A 26189-nucleotide genomic window follows, 5' to 3' on the forward strand; every position below is an offset into this window, starting at 1 on the left:
CCACTGTATAGGCAAAACTTTCCCAGGCAACGTGAATTGGCCCAGTGGCTTGAAGAAGTAGAAATACTTGAACTAGAGATCTGTAGAGTTCACTCTGAACATTCCAGTTTTTGGAAATATTAAGGAAGCTATAGGACTCCCTTCACTATGTCTGCAAACCTGAATATCTGGGGAGGAAGATTGGGCAGTGGCAATACAGTGGTACCTCGGGTTAAGAACTTAATTCGTTCTGGAGGTCTGTTCTTAACCTGAAACTGTTCTTAACCTGAAGCACCACTTTAGCTAATGGGGCCTCCCGCTGCTGCCGCACCCCCGCCATGCAATTTCTGTTCTTATCCTGAAGCAAAGTTCTTAACCCGAGGAACTATTTCTGGGTTAGCGGAGTCTGTAACCTGAAGTGTCTGTAACCCGAGGTACCACTGTAGTGACCTTAAGAAAAGGTCAATGTGCTACACTGGCCAGCCCTAAAATGCGAAAGATGGGCAGAATAAATAGGTAGGAGGCTAAGGGGAAAGGGATTATTCAATCTGAAATACTCTATAGGATTCCACTAGACTCTTATTTTTAACAATATCCACCGACCTTCTCTCTCTCTCCCCCACCTTACATCGTACCTGATCTCTGTTGTACTCCTGGATCCTTTAACATACTATTTTCTAAACTTGACTATTTTAATGGCATTCTCTCAATATGTCATGCTGATACAACAATAATTATAGGTAACTTAATCTGAGTCTGTAATATTCCCAGCGCTTTCAAGGGATGTTTGTGGGGGATATTGAAGATACTGAGACAATGTACCTAGTGTTAGAAAAGACTTAACAGCCAGCTAGTTAAAATGCAAATCTTGACCAGACATTTTCCTTTTAATCTGAAGATTTGCATCTAGAATAGAAAACTAAATCTGGCATTTATCTGATTGTGTGCTGCCAGAGCAGAATTATAACAAATCCATCCCCTTTCAAACATGCTTTCAGTAGTTGTAGGATGTTGAAACATTGCTTGAGAATAATTGCCTGCCCGTGAGGGTCCCTTACATGTTTTCCAATAAATAAATAGCGTGCTGGGTAAGCTTACATACTGCCAAAAAGAGGGCACAGATTTGCATAAATTTGCATGTGTTTATATCATATGCAAACTTAGAAATAGTGGGTGGAATTTGACGTCACACTGTTACAAATGTTTCATCAGCACAAGCATATCAGCTCCCCTCTCCTCTCGCTACTGTTCTCCCAACCACCCACCCAAACCAATTTAGGGAGGCACAGGGGAGGGGAGCAGAGTCCTATTGTGAAGCCTTCTGCTGACAGGGTTTGTAAGGTGAATCTGACCCAATGCCTGTAATAGAAATAGAAGTGCAATACATCTCTCACTGTCAAGGGCCAGTTGACCTGTGTGCCTATTCAGTCTGCCGTCCAGGAGCTAACTGCTGATGGGCAGCCTCTGCTCTTCCTCCTTATAGTTCTTTCATTTGAAACTGGACTTGGACTGGACAGCCTTTCAACAAGAGGATGACTTCAAAGTAAAGCAAAGTGGGACATAATAGCTACCCTAAGTGAGCATCATATTTGGGACTGACCTATGGTACTTAAAAAACAACAATGCCAGACACACAGTGTAAGTATGTGTCTGGCCATGCCACAAAACTAGAAAGGCTCTCTCAGCCTTTAAAATTTTTCCTCTCTTCATTTCGCCACTATACACTTGATAAGAGTGTAGGCACTTGGTGTTTTTGAAGGTTAACTCTACTGTATCTAGAGCACTGTGGATTGCATTAAATGCAAAATACTGTACTCCACTGACAAGTCTAAGATAGATACTTAGTCCTTGTAAGATCGATCACAAACAGAAACTGAGAGCTAAGTGGCAAATCAAGGAGTACTTCTTAAGAACAGGCCTGCCTTTCAGAGACAAGAATCAGTAGCTTTTTACTGACAAGCTTCTCCTATCTCTTATTCATATTTAATATCTCTTGATCATCAAAGGCAAGTTTTTAGAGGCAGAGGAGGAGGAATAGAAATTACGGCTGGGTTCGGAAGGAGTTCAATATACCAGTCAAGCTACTATAAACTACTTCCCTTGTTGCTAATCTGATTTTCTTTTTGAAGCTGAAATTTTATCCTGTAAAGGAGTAGGGAAACTGGTTTGATTTTCAGCTTAGAACAGATAAAGGAAGATAGCAAATTATAGAGATCGGTGCCTGAAACTAAAATTTACAATACCATAAACTATTAAATTAAAGAAGCATTAAATTGGTTAAACATCAGTGAGCAAAATCAACATACATCCCCTGCCCACTTCACTTTTAAAATCGCATAGTCATAAATGGACAGTATAAACCGACACTGACACAGGATTCAAGCTTTATGAAAACAAACATTTACCAAGTCAATCAGTTTTTATAAATCCCCTCCTAGTTCATCAGTTCATTTAAAACAGCAGTGAAGAAGCTGCAGGCCACAGACATAATTTGGTCCTCAAGACATCCCAGTTTGTCTCACTAGGTTATTTGACCAAACCATGTCCATCTGCCCTAGGCCTGACATCATATATGACATATGGAATGTTCAGGGAGCTCCGCGGATCTCTATTTAAACTTCTTCCTGCCATTGGCCCAATTTACATATCACATTAAAAATAAACTATTCATATATGATGCCAGGTGCAGGTCAGATAAAGATATATCTGGCCTAAAGGGGCTTTGCCAGGATCACTGATCAGCTGAGTGACAGCATCTTCAAAGCCATGTGCAATTCCCTGTACACAGTGCTTTGTAAGTATGGATAGTCAACTGATTGTTTTGGTAAAGTGGCTCACCTGCTATCATTGTGATGTCAGGTGACTGACAATGCTACCCACCTGTCAAAACTTGACCCACAGGAGTTCAGGGGAATAAGTATGTGGCTCATCAGCCAGATTCAATTCCCAACTTAAAATTAGATGTATAGAGGTAGCCATAAGAACTCATCATTCCTTGGGTATAGCTTTGCTGAAGAAAACCTAATACCAGTTCAGTTCGGCTAAACACTGATAATCTGATCTATGCTAGAGATGCTAATTCAAAATTAATTCAGTTTCACAATCTTAGATCTTGTGTATCAAATCTAAATTCCCTAGACAGCAACTCCCCCCCCCCCCCGCAAAAAGAACATATTTTTGGGACCGAGCAAGGTCTAAAGGGTCAGCAGAATTGGCTTTCTCAAGATCTATCTTTAAGATGTCCTAAGTATCATAACTGAGCCATACACTCAGTACTGTACAAAGCTGGGCTGAACTACTTTGGGACAGTCTCATCCCTAGTACTCAAAAGTCTCTTGGTACCTCAAGGTACCTCAAGGCTGGTGCCACTGCCTACCAATTTAGGCTGGTTGGAAACCGTATACAACTGACCCTAATATTTGTGGAGTAATTACAAACACTTTAAAGGGAACACCATGTAACTAGGGGGGTTTCTAATATGAGCCAGGCATGGCACTGAATTGTGAAATTAACCTCCTTGAAACCTGCTCCTGGTGAAAAATAAAATAAAAAATAAAATAAATCATTACAGAGAAAATCAAACAAAATAAATGTATTTATTGCTCCCTTCTGTTACCAGGAAAGAAGGCATTGGTTCTTAGTTGTTTAAAAATTCTGTCCAAAATCCTAGACTTTTTTTAAAAGGGGAAATTGTTTCTGGCATGTCTTGTCTTTCAGGGAACAAGGGAGATACCAGGAGATGTAGGAGAAGTGTTTCTTGGTTTCCGTATAGACTGTCTTGAGTATACTCAAGGTGGGATGGGGGGTGAGGGAGAGGAGAGGGAATTAACTGAACAAACTTGCATCTTATTATAGCAAAAACAATTTACCTAGAAGAGGGGAGGAAATGTGAATAGGGAGTTGGATTGTTGCCCTGTGATTACAGGAAGGCAGGCATTTGTCTGGGCAGTCGAGGGCAGAAGGCCAGGCTACCTCTCTCATTATTAAAGTACTTAACATTAGCCCATGGGAAAACAGAAGGGCAGGATTTGGAAAGGTGTCAAATTCAAATTTACCCAGGGGATATGTGAGCAAATGGATGTGTTTAAAACTAGGTTGTTGGGCTTTCCAAGTTGGAGGCTTTGGTACAGACTTGTAACAATGCATCTTGGGTTCACACACAACACAGATCTTTCATATGTGTGGCTGAGCCTGGGGGTGGTGGAAACCACCTTCCTGACCATTGGGCCCACTATTGGTCCTGTCCACTCAATCTGCTGTCTTTGCATGCGGTGGAATCCCTAACTCGCTGAGGGTTTGAGACCCTTTGGCTACCCTCCCCTGGTTTAATCAGCCAGTCAAAGCCGTTCCTAAGGTGTGGCCACTGTCACATGCTGACAGTTCCCATGAGCCACAGGTGAGAGTTGAGTTCAGAGTGGGGACCAAAGATGGACAGACTACCTCAGAAGGAGCACAGTGTGTCCCTCACCAGAGGTACTACCCCTCCTCTAACACCCCATACACCCTGTGACTGCAGATAAGCTTAAGACAAAATGCTATATACAGCAATAGCCCTCTTGTAAATCACTATCTCTGGCCTTGGATCCACTTACTGTGTGCCTTACTCTCCAGTCTGCCGTTGGTGGTCAGCCGGATGCTGCAGAGAAGCATCTGGAAGACAAATGTGTGAACACGGGGGTTTCCTTTTAATCGGTTTTAGCTTGCAGGTGCCAGTATACTTGCTCTCCCAAAAGCCATTTAATATCCCTGGGGTATTTAAGTATATTTTGAAAGCTACTGGGGTGGAAACCTTGTAATTAGAACCCTGTTTTCTGTCCCATGATTATTTACTTCCTCCTAGAGAGTCTGGATACAGAGAGCGCTGCTGCCTCATGAATTCTGCAAAACATGCCCATGTTTTTTTCCTCTCTGGGAGAGGAAAGCAGTGGTATATTAGGGGCATCTGTTAAACTATTTGCAAAGAAGTATACAACCTCAGTGTTCTTGCAATCATTGGTTTTGAGCACTAGATTAAGACAAGGAAAATGAGAGAGAGGTGGTGATAATGTAACTTGTTCTATCTCCTTGTCTTCAGTCTGAAATTAAATGATCCCTTGCCTTTGTATTTCTGAAATGCAGTACAAAAAAGGACCATGAAAAGATGCTAACAGTGCACTCGTTTTGGAGATCATGGAAGCAATTTATATGAAAAGAAAGCAATTATGCTATGGAGGCTGCTACCCTTAAACTTTGTACTATGCAGCAGTTCTTGTGAAATAAGTGGGGATTTCTGGGGTGGGGGGAGGGCCTTGAAGCTTTATCCAAAACCCAGAGCACTGCAATCTGATACTTGCAATTAGTTCCACCTCCTGAGTCAATATTCAGTGGCCTAAGTGCACCAGCAAAAATGTGCTGCAGTTATTCTACACAATAGCTTAGTTGAGGTGATAAAACATGGAAACACAAACAATTTATTTTCAGTGTACATTATTATTCAGGAATGTGGGCATTAAGGGGGAAAAAACACCAAGTCAATCTTAGACATTTACTTCCTAGTCTCAGGATCATAATTGCAGCACTTAACACCAGCTTCATCTTGATAACATAGGCATGAAATGTGAAATACCACACTTGAAATGCTTTTTATAAAGACAGAATTGGTCTTGAAGTACTGTTCTACTTTTCTGTATAGCAATTGTATAATAGTAAGTTGACGAAGTGTTTGCCTAGTTATTCCTTGTTAAAATATTTATGTCCCACCTCTGCCAAGATGGCTAATAACAATCACCTAATAAAAACCATGGTGAAATGTAAAAGAACCTTAAGGGGGTTAAAACAGCTCATCAGCAACTGCATTAAAATAAAATACTATTAAAAGCCAGTGGGAGAATAAAGCATATTTTGTCTGTTTTCTGAGCACCATCCATGAGGGTGTTTGGTTAATATATAAGGGGAGAGAAATTCCAAGGAGAAGATGTCACAGCTGAAAAGGTGATCTCCCCTTTGCAGCCACCATACCTCAATGTTCAAAGGGCATTTGGTTCCGCCCCCTGGTGACGTTGTGTGTGTGACATCAGGACATTGTGTCGGGGCCCCTCAATCATCTTGAGAAGTTGGTGCCTCTGATGAGGAGCCTTCCCCCTGCCCCTTTGCACAAATTCATAACAATACCAACTGTTGCACCTTGCATTTGGTCTGGTAGCCAGTGTGGATCTCTGAACAGAGGTGTAATATTGTGACAGGGTCTCACTCCTGTCAACAATTGCTCTGCATAATTCTGCACTGACTGCAGATTACAGACCAAGCACAAGGACAGACCCACACAGATTGTATTGTATTGATGCTTAGCATAGTCTTCGTTCTTAGGTGTGATGGTAAGCTGCTTCCTGGGACCCAGGTGATCTAGGAACCAAAGGCCATGTTGGATTCCGAAATGCCACAAAATGAAGTTCAAAGTAGAGACAGGAAAGGAATTTTCTTTAACCTTGCTATAAAGGTTGGGGACATCCTGTGCTGCAGCCTCTAAGTAGTGAGACTCTCTACCCACAGAGGTGGACCTGATAGCTTCACTATACAGCTTTCAGCAAATGCTGGAGACAAACCTGTTCACCCTGGCCTTTGACACTTTAGGGGCATATTTTTTAGGACCCACTCTGTTTTTGTGTTCGTAAGCTGTTTTAAATGGTTTTTCATGCTGTATTTAAAATTGTAACCTGCCCTGGGATCTTAGAGTGAAGGGTGGGTAAAAAAATAAAATGATTTTGATGGTAGTAAAGCATGCAGAATATTGCAAGATGTGTCAGAGAGTTTGCTGCTGTTCATCTCAATGAAGCCTAGAGGAAGGAGGCTCTGGAGTGGTCATATTCTATCCTAATATGTTTTGTTGTGCATAGATTTGAGATGTAAAATCAAGGCAACTTCCTTTATAACCTTCACAATCAACTTGCCTACTGTTGCTTCCTTGCAGAATTTAATTATAATGGTAATGATTTTCAGGAACTACTCTTAATAGTTTTCTCATTATTATACATCATTGTAAATCCACACTATTAGCGCTAAGTACAATCAAATACTCTTCATTTAACTACTAGCACATCTTAACGTTGGTTTATGGAATGTTTCAGCTTTTTGCCTTGCTTGTGCGTAATTGGAAATATAAAATCAACACTGAGCAAGTAAAAGCTGTGTAAACAGCTTGGAGCTTCTGGAGAGTTTAATAGCTTGAACTGCCTCCAGTTTTTTTTTTTTTAAGTCTGTTTTTATTATAAAATGAAAATAGTCAAGGGCAGTTCATAGGGAAAGCACATTAGGAGAATGTATCCTTACTTAAGCGATTAGTCAAAATATTGTCACAAAGAAATGTACTTATGGGAGAGTTTGTTGCAGGCATTCACATTGCAGTTGATTTGTAGTTCTTAAGAAATTAGTAGAAGAGAATTTGGGAAGACACAGGCGCAGGAACCAGAGAGAGAGGAGACCTCTGAAGGCACTAAGAACAGCATGTTTGGGCCCAATCTCTTTTGAGTCATATGAGACATCTTTGGAGAGAATTGACTCTGTCTTCAAAGGACAGCTAAGACCATTAATGTGATAAGATGCAAGTTTGTTTGAGCTGTCCGTTGCAGAGATTGGATGTTACCCCTTAAGAAGAATCTTGCAAATTTAGGCATTTAATGCAGTACTCACATTGCCTTTGAGGCTGCCTCCTGAAGTCAGTGGCAAACTCTTGCTGAAACGAATAAAGGCATAACCATTTACTGCCTCTCTGGCATGCATCTGGTTAGAACGTTGCTTATCCAGTGTGTGATGCATTTTGTGCCTGGAATTAGGGTGTATATTTTGAAGCAACTGCATTTGTTTGGGCAGTGTACTGCACAGTCACAAGTCCTAGATCCTCTGGTGCAGCAAATATTACATGGTGGTCATTGGACCGACTTGCATACTTATAACTTTTCTGAAATGCCTATGTTAAAACTGTGTATGAGACCCTCTCTTGTAATAAGAAATGTAACTGTTCTATTTAATGCAAATAATGCAGTAGTAACTGAGCTTGTAACTGATGACCAACATTACTACTACTAAGCATTTAAGACAATCTATATAATAGCCACTGGATAATCCTCTTGTAAATGAAGATGATACTTTTAACTAAAAGAACATTCTGCATGCATGCTTATAATACTATACTATGCATACTATAATGTTTGTCTTAAAATTTTCTGTTTGTAACTAGCATTTGTTGTCATTCATGTGGCCAATGAACTGTTCTTAGGAAGTTTATAAAACTACTCAGTGATTTGTGGCAACAAGGTGTCATTAGAAAGTATTGCCTGAAGGCAGTACAGTGGTACCTTGGGTTAAGTACTTAATTCGTTCCAGAGGTCCGTTCTTAACCTGAAACTGTTCTTAACCTGAGACACCACTTTAGCTAATGGGGCCTCCTGCTGCTGCTGCGCCGCCAGATCATGATTTCTGTTCTCATCCTGAAGCAAAGTTCTTAACCCAAGGTACTATTTCTGGGTTAGTGGAGACTGTAACCTGAAGCGTATGAACCCAAGGTACCACTGTATTTTCTTCTTTACTTTATTCAACAAATGGAGACATGGAATAGTGCCAGTAAGGGAAGGGTCTGGACAGAATGAGGAATGGAAATTTATTTCCCTTTCTTTGCAGCTTTCCTTATAGATCTCCACTGAGCCTGCTCCTCAAAGATGACTCTCTAAGGGATCAAGTGTAAATCCCCTCAGCTGGGAATTCACAGGTTGAAAGAGTTTGTGGCAGTGCTGCTGATCATTCTCAGACATTTATTAGTATTAGACATTTATTGGCTAGATGCAGCATTTAAGGGAATACCAATGGCCAATGTAAGATATGATTGCCTGCTTTCATTCCCAAGTGCTGTGAGGACAGTTCATTGGCTCAGATTAGCATGCAGATGCTTACCTATAAGGCCTTAGGAGGGGAATCAGTTGACTGCTCTCTCTGTTTTGTTAATAAATGATCAGCAAAGCTGTCATCCTGTCCCATCCCCCACGCCCCCCAAATAGCTTCTTTAGTCAGGCTGTGAACCACTCATGTAGAAGTGTTGTGCCTGTTTTTACCTTCTTGCAAATGGCTACAGTCCATGATATCAGTGATGTAGGGGTCAAACTTGCCCTCGCTTGTGACACTACTGGCAAAAGTGTCTGGGTAAGGGACCTGGTTTTTATCTCTCTGTATCCCCGAGTACAGTAGCTTTGTCTTCTACAAAAGTGATTGGCATCTTATTAATATATTAAACATGGAAGTTGAGGAGAAAATGTGAAAGAGTAGGATGACAACTTTAAATTACGATACTACATGGGATTGCCAGTAGTACATGTGAAAAAGATCTAGGGTTCTTAGTGGACCACAGGCTTAACTGGAGGCAAAAAAGTGATAAAGCAGCAAAAAAAAAAAAAGGGGGAAAAAAGAGCTAATTCTATTCTCTTGATCTGGAGACTATACTTCTAGAAGTAATAAAGGTACCCCTGCCCATATGGGCCAGTCGTGTCCGACTCTAGGGTTGTGCGCCTATCTCACTTAAGAGGCCGGGGGCCAGCGCTGTCCGGAGACACTTCCGGGTCACGTGGCCAGCGTGATGAAGCTGCTCTGGCGAGCCAGCACCAGCGCAGCACACGGAAACGCCGTTTACCTTCCTGCTATAAAGCGGTACCTATTTATCTACTTGCACTTAGGGGTGCTTTCGAACTGCTAGGTGGGCAGGAGCTGGGACTGAAAGACGGGAGCTCACCCCGCCGCGGGGATTCGAACCGCCGACCATGCGATCGGCAAGCCCTAGGCACTGAGGTTTTACCCACAGCGCCACCCGCGTCCCTTCTAGAAGTAATAGTACTGCTCTATTCTAGCTTGGTAAGGCCACATTTGGAGTTTTGACAAATTAGGATGTGTGCAGAGGAGGGTGACCAAGATGATAAAGGGTCTGGAAACCAAGCCTTAGGAGGAATCGTTGAGGGAGTTGGGTTGTTTATCCTGGAAAAGAGGAGACTGAGAGCAGATGTGATAGTCATCTTCAAATATCTAAAGGGCTGCCACATGGAGGATCCTCCTGCTCTGGAGGATAGGACCCAAACCAATGGGTTCAAATGACAAGAAAGGGGATTCATACCAAACATTAGGAAGAACTTTCTGATAGTAATAGCTGTTCAGCAGTGGAACAGACTTCCTCGGAGTTGGTAGACTCTCCCTCATTGGAGGTTTTTAAGCAGAGATTGGATGGCTATATATCAGGGATGCTTTATTTGTGATTCCTGTGTTGCATGGGTTGGTCTACATGACTGTCACGGTCCCTTCCAAGTCTACAATTCCAGGATTCTATTATTTATTCATTCCATACACAAAACACACCACTGTTCTTTCCTTGTGCCCTTTTCTAGTTTTCTGCCCCTTTTCATCTGTTCCAGGTTTCATAGCTTGAGGACAACGACGCCACTCAGCAGGGCAGCATAGAGACTTTATGTTCTACATTGCCGCATTCCTTGCCCAAGTAAACCACCCCTTTTCCAAGCATAACACTATGTATCTGTGCTAATTATGTTGGGACGGGAGACACTCTTGCATGCTTTCTTGGGGGTAGGTAGTTGAGAGCTTTCCATTCAAGAAAATGATCTTCACCTTTGAGGAATTGAGTCTGCAGCATTGAACTATTTTTAACGTGAGCAATTGAGCAGTTTGGTGCTTAGCAGTTTGCGCACTGTGCTTCCCCCACCTTTTGCTGTTTCCTTTAGATAGCATTGTACTGTGATCTCCTTTGTACAGTGCTGATTGTCATACCCAGTTTTCTCATCTTCTAGGCAGTGTTTACTCATTGTGAAAACTGCTGCTTGAAGGCAAAAGCACTGCAAAATGTAATCACAAACAAGTACCTTGCGGATCTCTTGGGGGAAGACAAAAGTATTATTGTATGTAGTTTTAATTTTGTGAAGTGTGTTGCGAGCTTGGTATATCTTATTTCCCTGTTGCCTTGTAAAAGATTCACCTTGTGTTTAATATTCAGCCAGCTTTTTTATTGGAAGAAAATGGATTGTTGTTCAAACAGCCTAAATGCCAAGCTAGTTCAAATCTATAAATAAAAGCCCTGCTTTCATGGTACGTGACCTGCCTCTTTCATACTGAAAAGCTAAAATGTATGTGATGTACCTGTAGAAACATGTAGAGGCCAAATGAGGGAACAGGTTGAGGGAAAACCAGAGTTTGGCACCACCAAATTGCATTTCCTAGTGTAATTCCAAGCTCTTTTCAGATAGCAGCAACAGGCTATACTTTTTATACAGATTGATCAACTGGTCACAAAAATATGACTAAAATGCTATATTTCATGAATTGTCAGCTTCCGCCTGCTAAAATAGGATGGTGATGGAAGCAGTAGATTTGATATTCTTATGAAGGGCCCTGCGAGCTGTAGTCCTGATGATTTGCTGTGAAATTATCACAAAGCCTAGATGTAATGTTTGTTGCTGCTTTTGCATATGACCAGTTTTGGCAAAGTGCCTTTATCTGAACTAAACTGCCCTACTTTGTAACAAAACTTTTGCAGGATCAGGCAATAAAAATCCCTCCAATGTAGGTATGAATCCATCTTATAAATCTGGATACTGACTTCATTCTTCATAATATATTAAGCTTTTTTATCATGCTCAGATTGGTAGATGAGAAGTGTGTAACAATACTTTCAAACATGTTTGCATTTAATACCTTTTTATCGCAGCTCTCCGTGATAACTACTGGTACTGGTAAACTTCTTCTCAGGTTGTATGGTAGGAAACGAGCAGTAAGCTATACAGTTTTTACAGTTCATCTTATTTACATTTGTGCACCTTCAGAATGTGGCTCAGTTCTGCATGATATTAACTTCTGTTTAGTGAAAAATGTTTATTTTGGCACTGTATTCCATGTTACTGCGGGATGTGTCTTAGTAGTATAGAAACAGTATTATTGATTCAAATCGTTTTGTTTATTTAAACTCTCGGGTTACCATGAGAAGTTTTAATACTTACATTAACAAACAAAACAAACAAGCCTACAAATATAAATAAAGTCCTTTCAAGTTTGGTGATAAGTAGCATAAAGCAAAAGCAAGATGATTCATTAGAACAACGTAAACAGTATAAACAGCCATACATCATCACCAACTTTATTATTGATAAATGCTGATCTTTGATTATTTTCATGGGCCTAAATATAATAATTTATATTATGCTATATTATATTTATAATTTCTGCATTAATGGTCTAACCTGAATCCTACAGTATCAATCAAGTAGAGCTGGAACTTCTTTCTTTTTTCAATACATGGCAATTGATATTTTAGCTGCTGTTGACCGATTTATTGGTTTTTTTGGCATTCAATGCAGCCTTCAAAATGGTTTAGAGGCTAAGCCATCTTATTTGGAATATTGTATATTGTGATTGATTATAATACAGCACTAACTGTCAAAAACTTTTAATTTTATTTCATCTCCAAAATATGTGGCATATAATCTGCATGAGGTTTTCCCAGCAGTTATCCTCAGAGAGATTTATAAATCAGGTTCAGTTTATATGATGTCAGATACCATTGATGCATGGTTTTATATTTTTCCCCCCTTAAGGTTGGCTGTAATTAATGTTTTACCTATTTTTTTTCTCCTAGCCCTCCCCAAATTTCTTCTTAAATATTCAAATGCAGGTCTGCTAATAATTTCTTGTGGTAGTTCATGGAACTTTTACTTTGCAGTCACTGAAAATCTTATATATTTTTCTATTTAATAGTGGTTTTCCCCTCAGATGCATAGAGCAATTCCTTCACTGCTGTTGGAATTCTTACTGATTCTCTATGTGTGTTTGTGTGTAACTATTTTTAATGCAGCAATAGCAAGCCCTGTAAGAAAAAAATTATACATCTTTGGGACAAAATGAGACATCACATTACATATGTGCTCAAGGATACTAACCTGTTTTTCAAATATATATATCTTCAAAAAAAATTTAAAAAATGCTCAAGCCTCCCAAACAGATATGTCTCTTAATATTTCTCTCTGTCTGTTCATTATACATATGATGTAAATGTCAACAATCCTGTATTCATATGGCCTATGAGACTGAATTGCCACCACCATCTCAGACTGCGCACATGATATATCCCAATTCTGCCTTAAGAAGTCCAGTAGTCTTAAAAGAGGGACGTGGGTGGTGCTGTAGTCTAAGCCACTGAGCCTCTTGGGCTTGCCAAACGGAAGGTCGGCAGTTTGAATTGGTGCGACGAGTTGAGCTCCTGTTGCTCTGTCCCAGCTTCTGCCAACCTAGCAGTTCAAAAGCACACCAGTGCAAGTAGATAAATAGGTGTTTCCGTGCGCTCTGGAACTTGTCACAATCCTCCATGCACCAGTAGCAGTTTAGTCATGCTGGCCACATTACCCAGAAAGCTGTCTGTGGACAAATCCGGCTCCCTCAGCCTGAAAGCGAGATAAGCGCCACACCCATAGTCACCTTTGACTGGACTTAAGCATCCGGGGTCCTTTACCTTTACCTTTAGACCTTAGTCTTAAAAATGGAGGTGAGGCAATACGCAGACAGTGAATAGTCTTTCCAGAGCTTGACACTATGCTGAATGGTTGCAAGTAGGTAACTTCTGAGATAAAGTACTTCTGAGATAATGGAACATAACCTGCCTAATCGTGGATGCATATCTGATATTCTTGCAAACCAGTCAAAGATCAAATAGAAGACTTGGGTTTTTTTAAAAAAATAATAATAGCAGAAATGATAAAAGTTTGCAGATTTTTTGAAGTATTGTCAATTATTGTGAGATTAATCTGAAAACCAAATGAATGCTGTATCCTGAATTAAGCTTTGTTTTACTCAAATGTCACCTAAATCATCTGCAACAGGAGGTATTGTGGGTGCATCAGGTGATCTTGGAGGAAGCTGGTTTTCTAGATCCATTACAGACAAGTTTTAGGCCCAGCTTTGGCACAGAAACTGCTTCAGTTACCCTGTATAATGACACCTGCCAGGAGAGAAATGCATCCCTGTTAACTCTCCTTAACCTCTCAGTGGTTTTAGATACCATCAGCCATAGTATCCTCCTGGATCGGCTGTCCGAGTTAGTGAGTGGGTAGCACTGCTTTGCAGTGGTTCTGGTCCTACATGGATGGTCGATTCCAGATGAGGATGCTTAGAGAGTGTTCTTCGACTCTATGGAGCCTTCATTGTGGGGTTCCTCAGGCTTCCATTTTTATCCCCCATGCTGTTTAACATGCTGGGTGGAGTCATCTGGAGCTTTGGACTATGCTGTCAGCAATATGCTGATGACACACAGCTCTAATTGCAGGTGTCGCAGTGGATGTGCTGGACTGATGTCTTGCCTCGGTAATAGACTGGATGAAAGCCAATAAACCGAAACTCAATCCAATAAGACCGAGGCACTGTTAGTGGGCAGTTCCTTAGACCAGATGGATGGGAGATGGCTTTCTTTTGATGGGGGGTATATTCTCTCTGAGAGAGCAGGTACGCAGCTTGGAGGTACTTCAGCATCCATTGCTGTTGCTCGAGGCTCAGGTGGCCTCAGTGGCATGGAGTGCCTTCCATCAGCTTTGGGTGGTGGCCCAGCTGTGCCCCTATCTGGACAAGGATAGCATGACTTCTGTCGCCTATGCACTGTTAACCTCTAGGTTATATTCCTGCAACACAATATATTTGGGGCTGCTTCTGAAGATGGTTTGGAAATTTCAGTGGGTGCAGAATTCAGTGGACACGTCACTGGGGCAAGACGGTTGAGCATATTACATTGATCCTGGCCTGACTGCACTGGTTGCCAAGTAGTTTCCAGGCCCAATTCAAAGTGCTGGCTTTGACCTGTAAAATCTTAAATAACGGAGGTATGCAATATGTCAAGGACCACCTCTCCCCATATGAACTGACCATCATTTGAGGCCCTTCTTCGTGTGCTGCCAGGAGAACAGGCCTTTTCTGTGGTGTCTCCCCATTTGTGGAATGCTTTCCCCAGGGAGGCTCGCCTGGCATCTTCATTACATATCTTTAGGCAATAGGCAAAAACTTTATTCTTCTCCCAGACCTTTGTTTAATTAGCCAATGTATGGTTTTTGAACTGTGGTGGGGGATATTGTTTTTGTTTGCTACTATGTTATTTATTTTTGTGTTTTTTTAAAAATATTGTAAACTACTCTGATCTTTGGATGAAGGGCGGTGTAGATAATTAATAAATAGAATAAATAAACAAAATTTGGTAAAGCTATTTTTTCAGACTCTTAAGTTTACCCATGCCCATTTAGGCAACCACTGTGTAGTGTTAAATTGAAACTCTAACTTCTTATTAAGGCTCAATTAGGACTTCACCCAAGCATGAAGATTACATTCTCAGTATATAATTATTCTGCATGCCTACCTTTCCTTGCTGCTTCTGTTCCTCATGTATTGTCACAACATTCTGCTAAGTAGCCACTAAGGGCTGTGTCACTTGGGCTGTGGTCTTGTGCATACCATACTTGCCTGAGAGTAGCCCCTTGAACACAGAGGGAATTATGCTATTAGGTTTGCATATTGTCCTCAGATTCTTTGTGTGTTTGCCTCTAACAGACTATGATACCCACTCCTCATTTTTTTTAACATGAAATGCACTGCTGAATGTTAGATTGCAGCACTAATCCCTTGCTTGCTGTATATGTTTGTCCATCCTTTGCTTGTAGCTTATGTCTGTGCCTCCTTTGCTCTTCTCAGATTATATGCTGACCGTAGAGGCTGTGAAACTGAAGCCATTCTTCATGGCAGGGCACACCTTTGAAATGACATGCAAGGTGTCTTCCCAGAACATCAAGACTCCTCGTTACTCAGTCCTCATTACAGCCGAGAAGCATCTGAATGATCGGTCAACTCCTAACGGGACCACTCGCATAATTTCTCTCAATCAAGATTCAGTGGTCAGACGGGAAGATTGGACAGACCAGGAACGGGTGGATGGTGTGGTCTTGGAAAAGGTTCAGGAGAACGAGTTCCGCTACAGGATGTACCAGACACAGATTTCTGATGCTGGGCTGTATCGCTGTGTGGTGACTGCATGGTCACCAGGGGGTGGAGGCATGTGGCGAGAGGCAGTCAATGGTTTATCCAACCCGATCCAGATAGACTTCCAGACCTCAGGTCAGTGCAAAGCTCAAAATGGTAATTGGTGAGAGAACATGACAATAGTTCCTGTCGCAGAGAATCATTCAGAAAAGCTGTGGTCCGTGGATCAGAATTTCCCCTTTGTATTGCTGTGTTAAATGCATTTAAGAAATTCATGAAGTTCTGTTCCACAAAGAAATTCTACAGTGATGGTATTGTCAAATAATATTTATGTAGTCTTTATAGCTGGTTGAAATCCAGGAAATTGGGATGGAAATGCCATGCTTAGGAACACATCTTTTACTTCTCTCCATATGAATTTGATAAAAGTTACTGGGGCATCCGAGTATTGATCTGTATGTCTGCCAGTTGCCCACTGAGCCTTTAAAGATGGTCACTTGAAGTCTTAAATTTCTCTGAAGTCAGATGTGCTTGAATGGAGAATCCTCTTTGGGGTAGTCATAGTAGATATCAGACAGCCTTCTCTAGCTTGGTACCCTTCAGGTGTTTCTGCACCACAACTTCCATGATTTCTGACCATTGCCCCTGTTAGGAGTTCCCAACAATATCTGGAGGGAACAGAAGTAGCTGCACATTCAACTATTTCATAAGGTCATTCAGAAGCAAGTAGCTATGGACTTCCAGTACTTGCCATTATACTTCTCCTAGCATCCCTGCTTCTTAACTTGGTTTGTCCCAAACTCTGGAATTGATCATTCATTTAACACCTCTGAACACCAATGTAAATGGAAATTGTTCTAAAGTTATGGCATCCGACTGCTTCCATAACTGCTGGAGCAATAAACAAATCATAAAGTTACATTACTCCCTCCCTGGAAAGAAAGGCTTAACAAAGTTTGGCTGTAACGGAAAAAATAACACCTAAGAGCGAGAATTGTAGGTGAATATAGAAATTAATTTGGGAGAAACTGATTGCCCAGTACAGTATTACAACATTGACAAGGAAATAATTACCTCCCGCAAAAGCAAATTCAATCAGGTTTGATTTTTTTATAGAAGAAATCTTGTAATTTTGCGTTAATTTGTGTTTACTTGCAAAGTATTGTGATATTAAGTAATATTTTTGGAGCAGAGTTTTGTTGATTACTGATAATCATCAAATGATTGAATAAATAACAAAAACGGGAAGAAAATAAATCTGCTTTTGGGCCCATTGCCTACTGGTTGGCACATGTACACCTACATAGTGCACTCTGTGCAGCTGAGAGAGTCAGAGCATTGCTAGTCAGGACACATGCCTCTTCTTTGTAGTGCCTCACTTGCCAGCTAGAGAGCCAGTGTTGTGTGAAAAGGGGATAATATTGACAATTTTTTCTGAGGGGAAAAACAACCATTATGCAGTGTTGAGATCAAGCTGTGTGTGTGAAGAGATTTGTTCATCATACCTTCAATGAACTGTTTCTGCTGGGTGGGTTATGTTTCATAAGGTACTGGGAAAGGAGAAAAGGCTACAGCTTCCCAAGCAATAGCAAAATGTCAAACATAACTATAACTTCCTTGCAGCAGACTTCTAGAAAGCAGCCTGCAGATCTGGGACTGTTAGGTACCAGTAGTGGTGCATCCTCCCAGCACCAGTGGAAAGGTGCCACCACCCCAAGAACCACCAACAATTGTCGGTAGTTGTGGCTTAAATCAGGATTGCAGAAATGAATGTTGTGTTGCAGCTTATTCCTTCCTTTGCTACTGTGGCTGGTGTGCTAGTTTCTTTCCGAAGTGTGAAAGCACATGCGTGGCCACACGGTGGAGTGGCACTCAACAGTGCACCAGAGTTTGCTGCAGTAGAAACCAAAAGTGTGAGCAAGAAGTATGAGCCAAAGGAGCCATACCCAACGGTAGCTCTTTAGTGTTTGAAGATGCTCAGTCATTTCCCTTCACACTACACACAGCTCCAATAGTATGACAGTGTTTGGTGGGTGAAAACAAAACATGTGAAGTGGCTCTAACATGTTGCCCATGTTTTATTTTAAAACAAGACTTTCAGTCTGAACCATGCCCAACTCAGGCAAATACCCTGTGTAACCTTAGAAGCTAATAAAGGGTATAGGGACTACGGTTAAAGGAAATCTCAAAGATTTCCACATAAAAGCTTTTAGTGGTTGTTGCAATAGATGTCTGTGTTCTTATTGATTTTTTGCGTGAAGCTGGGAGGACTTATTTGGATCGAAAGACTTTTCAACCACTGGTTTGGCTTACTGCCAGAGCTGTTTGGAGCATCACTTTTGTCTGAATGGTTTCATGTTTCAAGAAAAGCTCTTCAGGATGTGAATGTGCAATTTAGCTGAACCGTAGGAGGTCTCTCTGTCTCTTTTCCCCTGTGTAAATTGGTGTCTGCGCTCCAACCCAAGTTATTTATTTATTTTTACCCTAGGAGCCCTGACACGCAGATGTGCTTTAGAAAGGTTTCCATGAACTCTCATAGAAGAATGTGTATCAGATTCTTTCCAGTGGAGAAGCAATGTTAGTTGCAGAAAAACCAAGGGAGTCTTGAGGATCTTAAAAGCCAAACAGATTTATTATGATATTGGTTGCATCTGATGAAGTGGATTCTAGTCCCTGAAAGGTTATGCCCTAGTCCATTTGTTAGTCTTCTAGTTGCCATAAAGCTTCCTTGTTTATCCCAGGGGTAGTAGAATGGCCAGCTTGAGACGGAAAGTTTCCCTACGACTCTCACTCACTGATCATTGTTTTGCTGTGGTGCAATAAATGCACGTCTTTCTAAAACACTTGTCCTGAAGCAAGGACATCTTCTAACCTGGAGATCATAAATCAGGACATACAAGATCTCTAATCTATATTCTCGTTCATTCGGTATCAATAGAAGGTTGTTCCCAACTGTGCAACAAAAACCTCTGTTCAATTTACTGTATTAAGACTCTTAAAACAGGAACTATCACTAATTTGCTCAAGGCTATTTCACAGTCTAAGAGTTCTCATTGCTAGAAAATGATCCTTTATTTTCACCAGCCGAAAATTTTCCAGTTTCTATTCACCCAATTGACGTAGTCTTTTAGGTACTCTTGAGTTTCCTTTTCTATCTCATACTTACAATCCTGACTCACGCAACTTGGTAAGTCGAACAGTAACTTACCGGGATTGTGTGGCGTTGCGGCTGCTTTGTTCTTCCCTAGTTGTTTTTATTCTCTCACCACTCTAAACCAAGGTTTGGATTAGTGTGTTCTCCAAACACATGGGCTCATGGTTCAGCTCTTTCCTCACTAGTCATGAGCTGTAGTCATAATCCTATTCTACTTCCCATTCAGCTAATTATATACACACCCACCTCAAGTTGTGTTAAAGGGAAGAGGCGCCAAAATCTGTTCAAGGCTTGGCATGATGCAGGGAACCCCATTTTGTCTGCAAGATCTTGGAAACCACAGGTAAGCAGGTCTGAGCTTGGAGGAAGGTCAGAATACAAATTTAACTGTTAATAGTATATCTGATCCTTCTTTAACATATGGTGCTGCAATTCCTGGAGCTCGTAATGATGTGAGCCAGTGTGGTGGTTTTGGGCACATTTGTACTTTTCTTTTCCCTTTCAGCATATCCTTCTGCTAAGCAGAACGAGGAATTACTTTCAGGTTGGTAGCAAGATCTCTCATTTATTATAATGGATCCATTGTTGTTTCTGGAACATCATGTTGGTCTTAGGACATTCCTGGGCATTCTTGGGCTCTTGTCAACAAGGCTGCCAATTATCTAAGGGGTAGGGTTGGCTTGGGTTTTTTTTTTTTGCTTTTGAGAGGCTCCCATCTCCTGAAGCACATGTCCTAAGCCGTTCAGCTGCTCAGCACTACTTTTCTGGGCTTTAGATGTATGAGAGCTGTATGGTTGCAAACTGCGAAAGGAAACCCTTTGCAGGCATGGCTGCATAACCTGGCCAGTGAACTCTTGAGTTCCCTGAAGGCAAGAGATAGCACAAGGCAACACTTCAGCACCAGAGCCGTAACGAAAATACATGAGGGCAAAACCTCAGACGCATCTTGTCTAACTTGCTTTATATCTTTTAATAAAAGAGGTTGGCTTTTCAGTAACAAAGTAGTATGTGCTCTTTCAGGGCTCTAGGTAGTGTGATATCACATTTATTATGTCCCCTAGCAAGAGAAGAACAACATGTTCAATACTAGGGTTGAGAGAACTGCACACATAGGTCCTATCCTGAAATGTTGTACGGGACCTGGATGCCCAGTTTCCGTGCTTGGTGGTGCTATTCCATATGCTAGCTGTTAACTATTTTTAGCTCACTCCTGCTTAATATCCCGGGCAGTGAGCAATCCAGCCTCCTTGTGCTTTGCTAATGGAGCCCTGCACAGCTTCCTAAATTGTGCCTAGATCCTTCTGCAAATTTGTGCTTCATCCCAACCAGGACCCATGTGTTCAGCAGTCCCTATACTTGCCTGCCTACAGCCCAGCACTAATATTCAGCATGCGGCCAATTAGAACTGTGTGTGAGCGCACTGTCGGTGTTTACTCTCTGGGGCATGTACCTGGGACTCGCTTGTACAGCATGCAAAATGAGACCATCAAAGTATTTAAAAATGTATATCCCACCTTCCAGTTCCACTACAGAATTCTCGGGGCAGCTCTGGTTAAATGAAGCCACCATGAGCCAGTCATGAATTTGAGGCCGCCTTTTCCCTTACAGCTGGTACAAGTCCCTGCAGTCTGTGGGGCTTGCAATGGAAAGGGAGAGGCTGTTTATGCCCTTCCTTGCGCCCACTGTATGGTAAGAAAGGGCAGCTGTGTCCCTCACTATTCAGTAATGCTGACCCCACAAGCACTGTTAACCTTACAATTCCCAGGTAGGATGAATCATGGTAGGCCAAAGCAGTTTCTTCCAGAGAGACAGTATACTGTACTTCTCAGCCAAATCCCTCTCAATTTATCAGGAACAAGAGGGCTGGCATCCAAGAAAAAACACACACCCAAAACACCAAATAAACCCCACCCCATTTATTAATTCTTATTTTCAGAACAATTCCTTTTGGAACTGTGTTTGTTAAAGCGCCCTCCCCTCTTTCACCTTTTCTGTGAGAGAAGACTATATTAATCGGCACTTTTCACTTAAATAATCATAGTAAGGCAGCTAAGGGGAAACTTGATGTAGCTTTAGAAAAGTTTGTGGAGAAAGGGGGTGGAGGTTTGCAAAATCATGAAAGGCACGGGGAAAGTAGTTAGAGAGAAGTATTGTTCTTCTTCTCCTACTCTCTAGAACTTGGGTTCATCCAAAGACGCTGACTGGCTGGAAATTGAGGGCAGCTAAAATTAAGGACAACTTCACAAAGTGCTTAGTGAACTCAAGGAGTTTGCTGCTGTAAGTTGTGATGGCCACTAGCTTAGATGGCTTTAGAAGGGAACTGGATAATCTCATGAAGGAGAATGCTGTGAGTGGCTGCTATGTAACTCTTGTGTTGCAAGAAGCAATGGACTTCTTGAGTCCCAGTTTCTGTGAAGAAGGAGGGGCTCTTGCCTTCATCTCCTGCTAGCTGACTTTGCACTGCCATCTGGTTGGCCACTCTCAGGACATTGGACTAATGGACCTTTTTGGTCTGATCCAGCAGGGCTATTTTTATATTCATACAACACAATCCTACTTAGCCTTTTTCTTCTTTTTGAGGCGAAGCAAAAAGAGAGACTGTCAGCCTCCCTCCCCTGCACAGGCCCAGGATAGTGCTTTAATAATTCTGGTACGGCTTCTTGTCAATTGGTGGCTGGAGATACAAGCCGTAGCTAAAACACACAACGTTTTGTTTTTGTAATATCTTCTGCTGTGTGGTTAGTCCTCGTCGAAGAATGTACACAGAAAAAACAGTTATGACTAGAATTATGTGAGAGAAGGGCCTATTAAATGACAAGATGATAGCAGCTTCACAATAATATTGCAAGGTCTGAGGCCAGGGTAGATGTGAGTAATATTTTGGAAGAGGAAGGGCTTGTGGATGACATCAGTTTTTCCTATATCTCATACTATGGGCATGCTGTTATATGCTCTGTGTTCAATGTAGCATTGAAAGTTGCATTCTTATGAACCTAGGATGGCCAGACAGCAACTGTGTGCTGCTACTGTCTGTTGGATCAAGTTTTCTGTGTCTCTTTCTGTCCCAGTGGAGGATATATTTTAATATAATTTGCTTCTTTGGCACTATATTTCTGTGAAGGTCACAGTTATTTCACTGGGATCCTTAATGCATATTTAGCTGTGTTAGAATGTGATCAACACAGCAGTTATGTGTATATTCCTTCTTCCCACCCCATCCCCTTTTTCAGGGTGGATTGATGTAAATCTAGGCAATTTTAAAAGGGAGGGGGAATCCGATTTAAATCAGGTTTCTCACTGATACGTCATACTTCACCTCAATAGCGGTATGGGTGGCGCTGTGGTCTAAACCACTGAGCCTCATGGGCTTGCTGATTGGAAGGTCGGCAGTTCGAATCCATGCGATGTGGTGAGCTCCTGATGCTCATCCCAGCTTCTGCCAACCTAGCAGTTTGAAAGCATATCAGTGCGAGTAGATAAATAGGTACCACTGTGGCAGGAAGGTAAACGGTATTTCTGGCACTCGTCACGGTGTTCTGTTGTGCCAGAAGCAGTTTAGTCATGCTGGCCACATGACCTGGAAAACTGTCTGTGGACAAACGCCGGTTCCCTTGGCCTGAAAAGCGAAATGAGCGCCGTAACCCCATAGTCATCTTTGACTGAACTTAACCGTCCAAGGGTCCTTTACCTTTTCTTACCTTTTTATCCTACCTCAAATAATGGTGCATGACAGACTAGATAGTCTAACAATTGTTTCAGCAGAACTCCGCCACCCCACCTGTGGGACAAATCATATTTCCTAAACCCAGTGCAAGAGCTGAGAACGTCTCCATAGGAATCTTTTTAGAGTTGTCAACACTTCTGATTGAAAAATTGTTCCCATTCATATTACTACACTGTTCATTTTTTAAAAAAAACCCTCCTTTGTAAATTCAGTGCCATTTAAAAGTAAAACAAACTTATCATTGAATTATAATACTTAATAAAATGACAAGCAACAGAGAATTAAAGTGCATTTATCAAATGTGTGTCTGCAAACATACATACATCCTGATTATGAACACTTTTTGATAATAAGTAGCACAGAGAAGCCTTTTAATGCTACACCTGGGTAATACCTACACTAGAACAAGTTAAAATGTCACAAAATATTTTTATTAGTGTTTATTGAATTTGCATACCATCCTTCATCTGAAGATTCCAAAGTGGTTCACAACAGAACGAACACACACGAATATAGTTCTAATAAGAATATAGTTCTCTAGAATACTTCATCACTGCAGTTTGTTTCCATCCTAATAAAATAATGCAGCTTCCCCAGTGATGATAACATGAGTGAAAACTAAAAGATCTTCTTTGGAGGTTACTAATTATCAATATTATCTCCTGTTTTACATGATGGTGTATTCCTTAAGGTAAAACCTGCACAATATCTAAGTCTTGCATAGGGATTGTGGCTCATGGGCCTGTTGATTCGTATGATGCCCAATTGTTAGGGTTCTCTTTTGGGAACTTGGATGAGGAGCAGAGGTCAGTAACTAACGCCTGTTAAACCAATTGGGTTGTATGGTAGTTCTTGGGTTATGGTTGCCAGTGTGATCATGGAAAGCTCTGCTGCTATCCCTAACGTGCTGCCGGTACTGGGAACAACCTGAGACCAGGAACTAGCATTCCAGGGTTGCCAGACAGAAATATGCCAACTCTGAAAATTGGAGGGGGGGCCACTTCCCACCATCTGTCCTTTCTGTAGCAAGCCAGCAGGGTTCTGGATATGGCAGTGGCTCTCCTACGAATCTCCCCTACTGAGTGAGGTGGGATTGCTCTAGCCATGTTACTTCTGCTTTCTGCAGTCTTCACAAAATTGTGCCTGCTTATGCATAGACCATTCTAAGTGACACTGAATATATCGAATGCCTTCCATCATTTTTTAACTATTGGCAGTAATTTCTAGGGAAGAGCTGTCATCAGGGACATAAATTTGGTTTTCCCCTTATAGGCTGATAAGGCACTAGAAAATGCAGTAATTCCCTCTTAACTTGATACAGGATTAATTTAATGCAACTATTTTTATCTGAAGTGGAAAGCATGTAGAACAGATTTTTTTTATGGTACTCTTCCTATGTAGGAATTGCTTTATCTGTACAAAAATTCAGCAGCGAGGAAGAAAATGTGCCCATCTTATATTTATATTTGCGAATCATTGGAATGGTCTTGATTATGTGTGTTCACCTACATCCTCCGTGTTATTGTAGTACTCATATGTAAATATTTATTTTAAAAAATACTTATTGTTGGGCATCCTTCTTATCTAAGTAATTAGGGCAAGAGATAAATTCAATCTCATGCTGTACGATATGTACAGCATGTACAATGTAATTTAGAAGAGAAATTTGGTACCATGTTAATTTTGAAGTAATCATTGGGGTAGTAACTGCTTCTAACAGTTGAATTTGGTCACAGTAAAATGTGTCTGTGAGAGTGGTTGTATATCAGGTTTTCCTTTTTTAAAAAGTTATCTTAATAAAAATGAATTCTTTTTGCAATACAGAGGTTTGACTTCTATGGCTGATTCAGCATAGACCAAGAAAAAAATAACATGGTTTGCAAGCTGCTAACATCCTTAACAGAAACTTGCTTTGCTGTTGAATGTGTCCCTTGAGAATACTGGCCTAGCCTGACTGTAAGAGAAACAGCAAATATTGGAGTACTGGTTCACTTTGAAAGAGCAGAAATCTCGACAAAGACTAAGGCCATGTTACAGGAACATATATCTTTTTTCCATCTTTCTTTTTTAGCCAGCCAGGAGCAACCCTGGAGGCTGTGATCTTCAACACCATGGGAGCAGGATATTTCTTAATCTTTTTGTTGATCTTCATAAGATTCTGTTGGAGCTTTTTTGGCCAAAGACTGGAGTAAAAATGCTTGAAATAAACAGAGATATTAACTTTTTTTCTTTTGCTCAGCATCTCTCTTCTCCCTCTCTCATAACTGCTTTCTGCTTGTGGAGGTTAAGGGTAGGCTTTAATAGGTATAAGGTCCAAGATGGAGAATAAGAAGGCAGCTTAGGTGTGGATGCTGGGTGGCATCCCCCCATGGCATTCCTGCTGAGCTCCCCTAGTTAGTTCCATATTCTGGGCAATGGTCTTTGGTTGTAGCTGGCCTGGGCTGGCATGCTGTTTCATTAGGTCAGCTTCCTGCAGCACATTACAAACAGTGCCATTGAGCAAGTAAGCAGAGTGGCCGGCAGATGAGGCCATGCATTTTAGTAAGCATTAGACTTGTATGTGCTGTTGGAACCATGGGATGGAAAGCCAGCTGGCTTGGCCCCAGCCGGAGCATCTCCCTTCTCAGCCTTGTTGCTGCGGAGATCCATCAGTTGTCATCCTCCGACATGCGTCTGCGACTCGAGCTGCTGTGCATGCAAGAGCAATTACACAATCAGGCTTGAGGCATGGATACTATACTAAACTACGCATTTATTACACATAAATCAGGACAAAGAAAAACATGGCCTCTCTCCTTGATGTTCTTTTTGGAGAGAGAGAAAACAAAAGCAATACAGAACGGATGTTCCGCTCATGGGACTCCAGCAATCTGTGCCGGAATGTAAACAGACATGTGACATGTAACAATCCCTCATATCTGCAGCAAGAGTGGAATGGAATTCCCAACATGTACATCGTTCTACCCACATGATGCACACCGGCACCACCAGTTTCAGTGGGGAGAGAGCAGGTGCCGCAGAGCAGGGAGTGAGCTGCAGCAAGGTTTTTCGAGTGCAGAACTGTGTGTGTGTCTTTCACAGCCTGGCCCCTGCAGTGGAGTATGCCATCCTCTTGCCAATCCTGTATGTATAAAAAGGAAGGGTGTTCTTGTCCTTTGTTTTAGGCAGCAAAATGTATTGGGGTGGACTTAGCACGTGTAAAACTTCCTGTGGCTTGAGTACAGGCAACCTGAAAGATAATGCATCTGCCTGGGTGCTAAGGTCTTCGGATGAGCGCGAGCATATTCGCTTGGTCCCATCAACACCCGAAGC

At 41.5% G+C, this 26189-nt stretch overlaps 1 protein-coding gene across 2 annotated transcripts in view; it reads left to right on the forward strand.

Moving 5' to 3' along the window:
- The window catches only part of PTGFRN (prostaglandin F2 receptor inhibitor), a 78070-nt gene that overhangs the window by 40705 nt on the left and 11176 nt on the right, over nucleotides 1–26189 (forward strand). The window contains exon 6 of one of the 2 annotated variants that reach the window (XM_053386428.1): nucleotides 15715–16134. The exons of the other annotated variant lie outside the window; for it this stretch is intronic. Coding sequence (XP_053242403.1) covers nucleotides 15715–16134 — 420 coding nt within the window. The remainder of the gene's footprint in view (nucleotides 1–15714; nucleotides 16135–26189) is intronic. 2 annotated transcript variants of the gene reach the window in all.

The sequence above is a fragment of the Podarcis raffonei genome, chromosome 4 (assembly GCF_027172205.1).
Source record: "Podarcis raffonei isolate rPodRaf1 chromosome 4, rPodRaf1.pri, whole genome shotgun sequence".
NCBI classification, from domain to species: domain Eukaryota; kingdom Metazoa; phylum Chordata; class Lepidosauria; order Squamata; family Lacertidae; genus Podarcis; species Podarcis raffonei.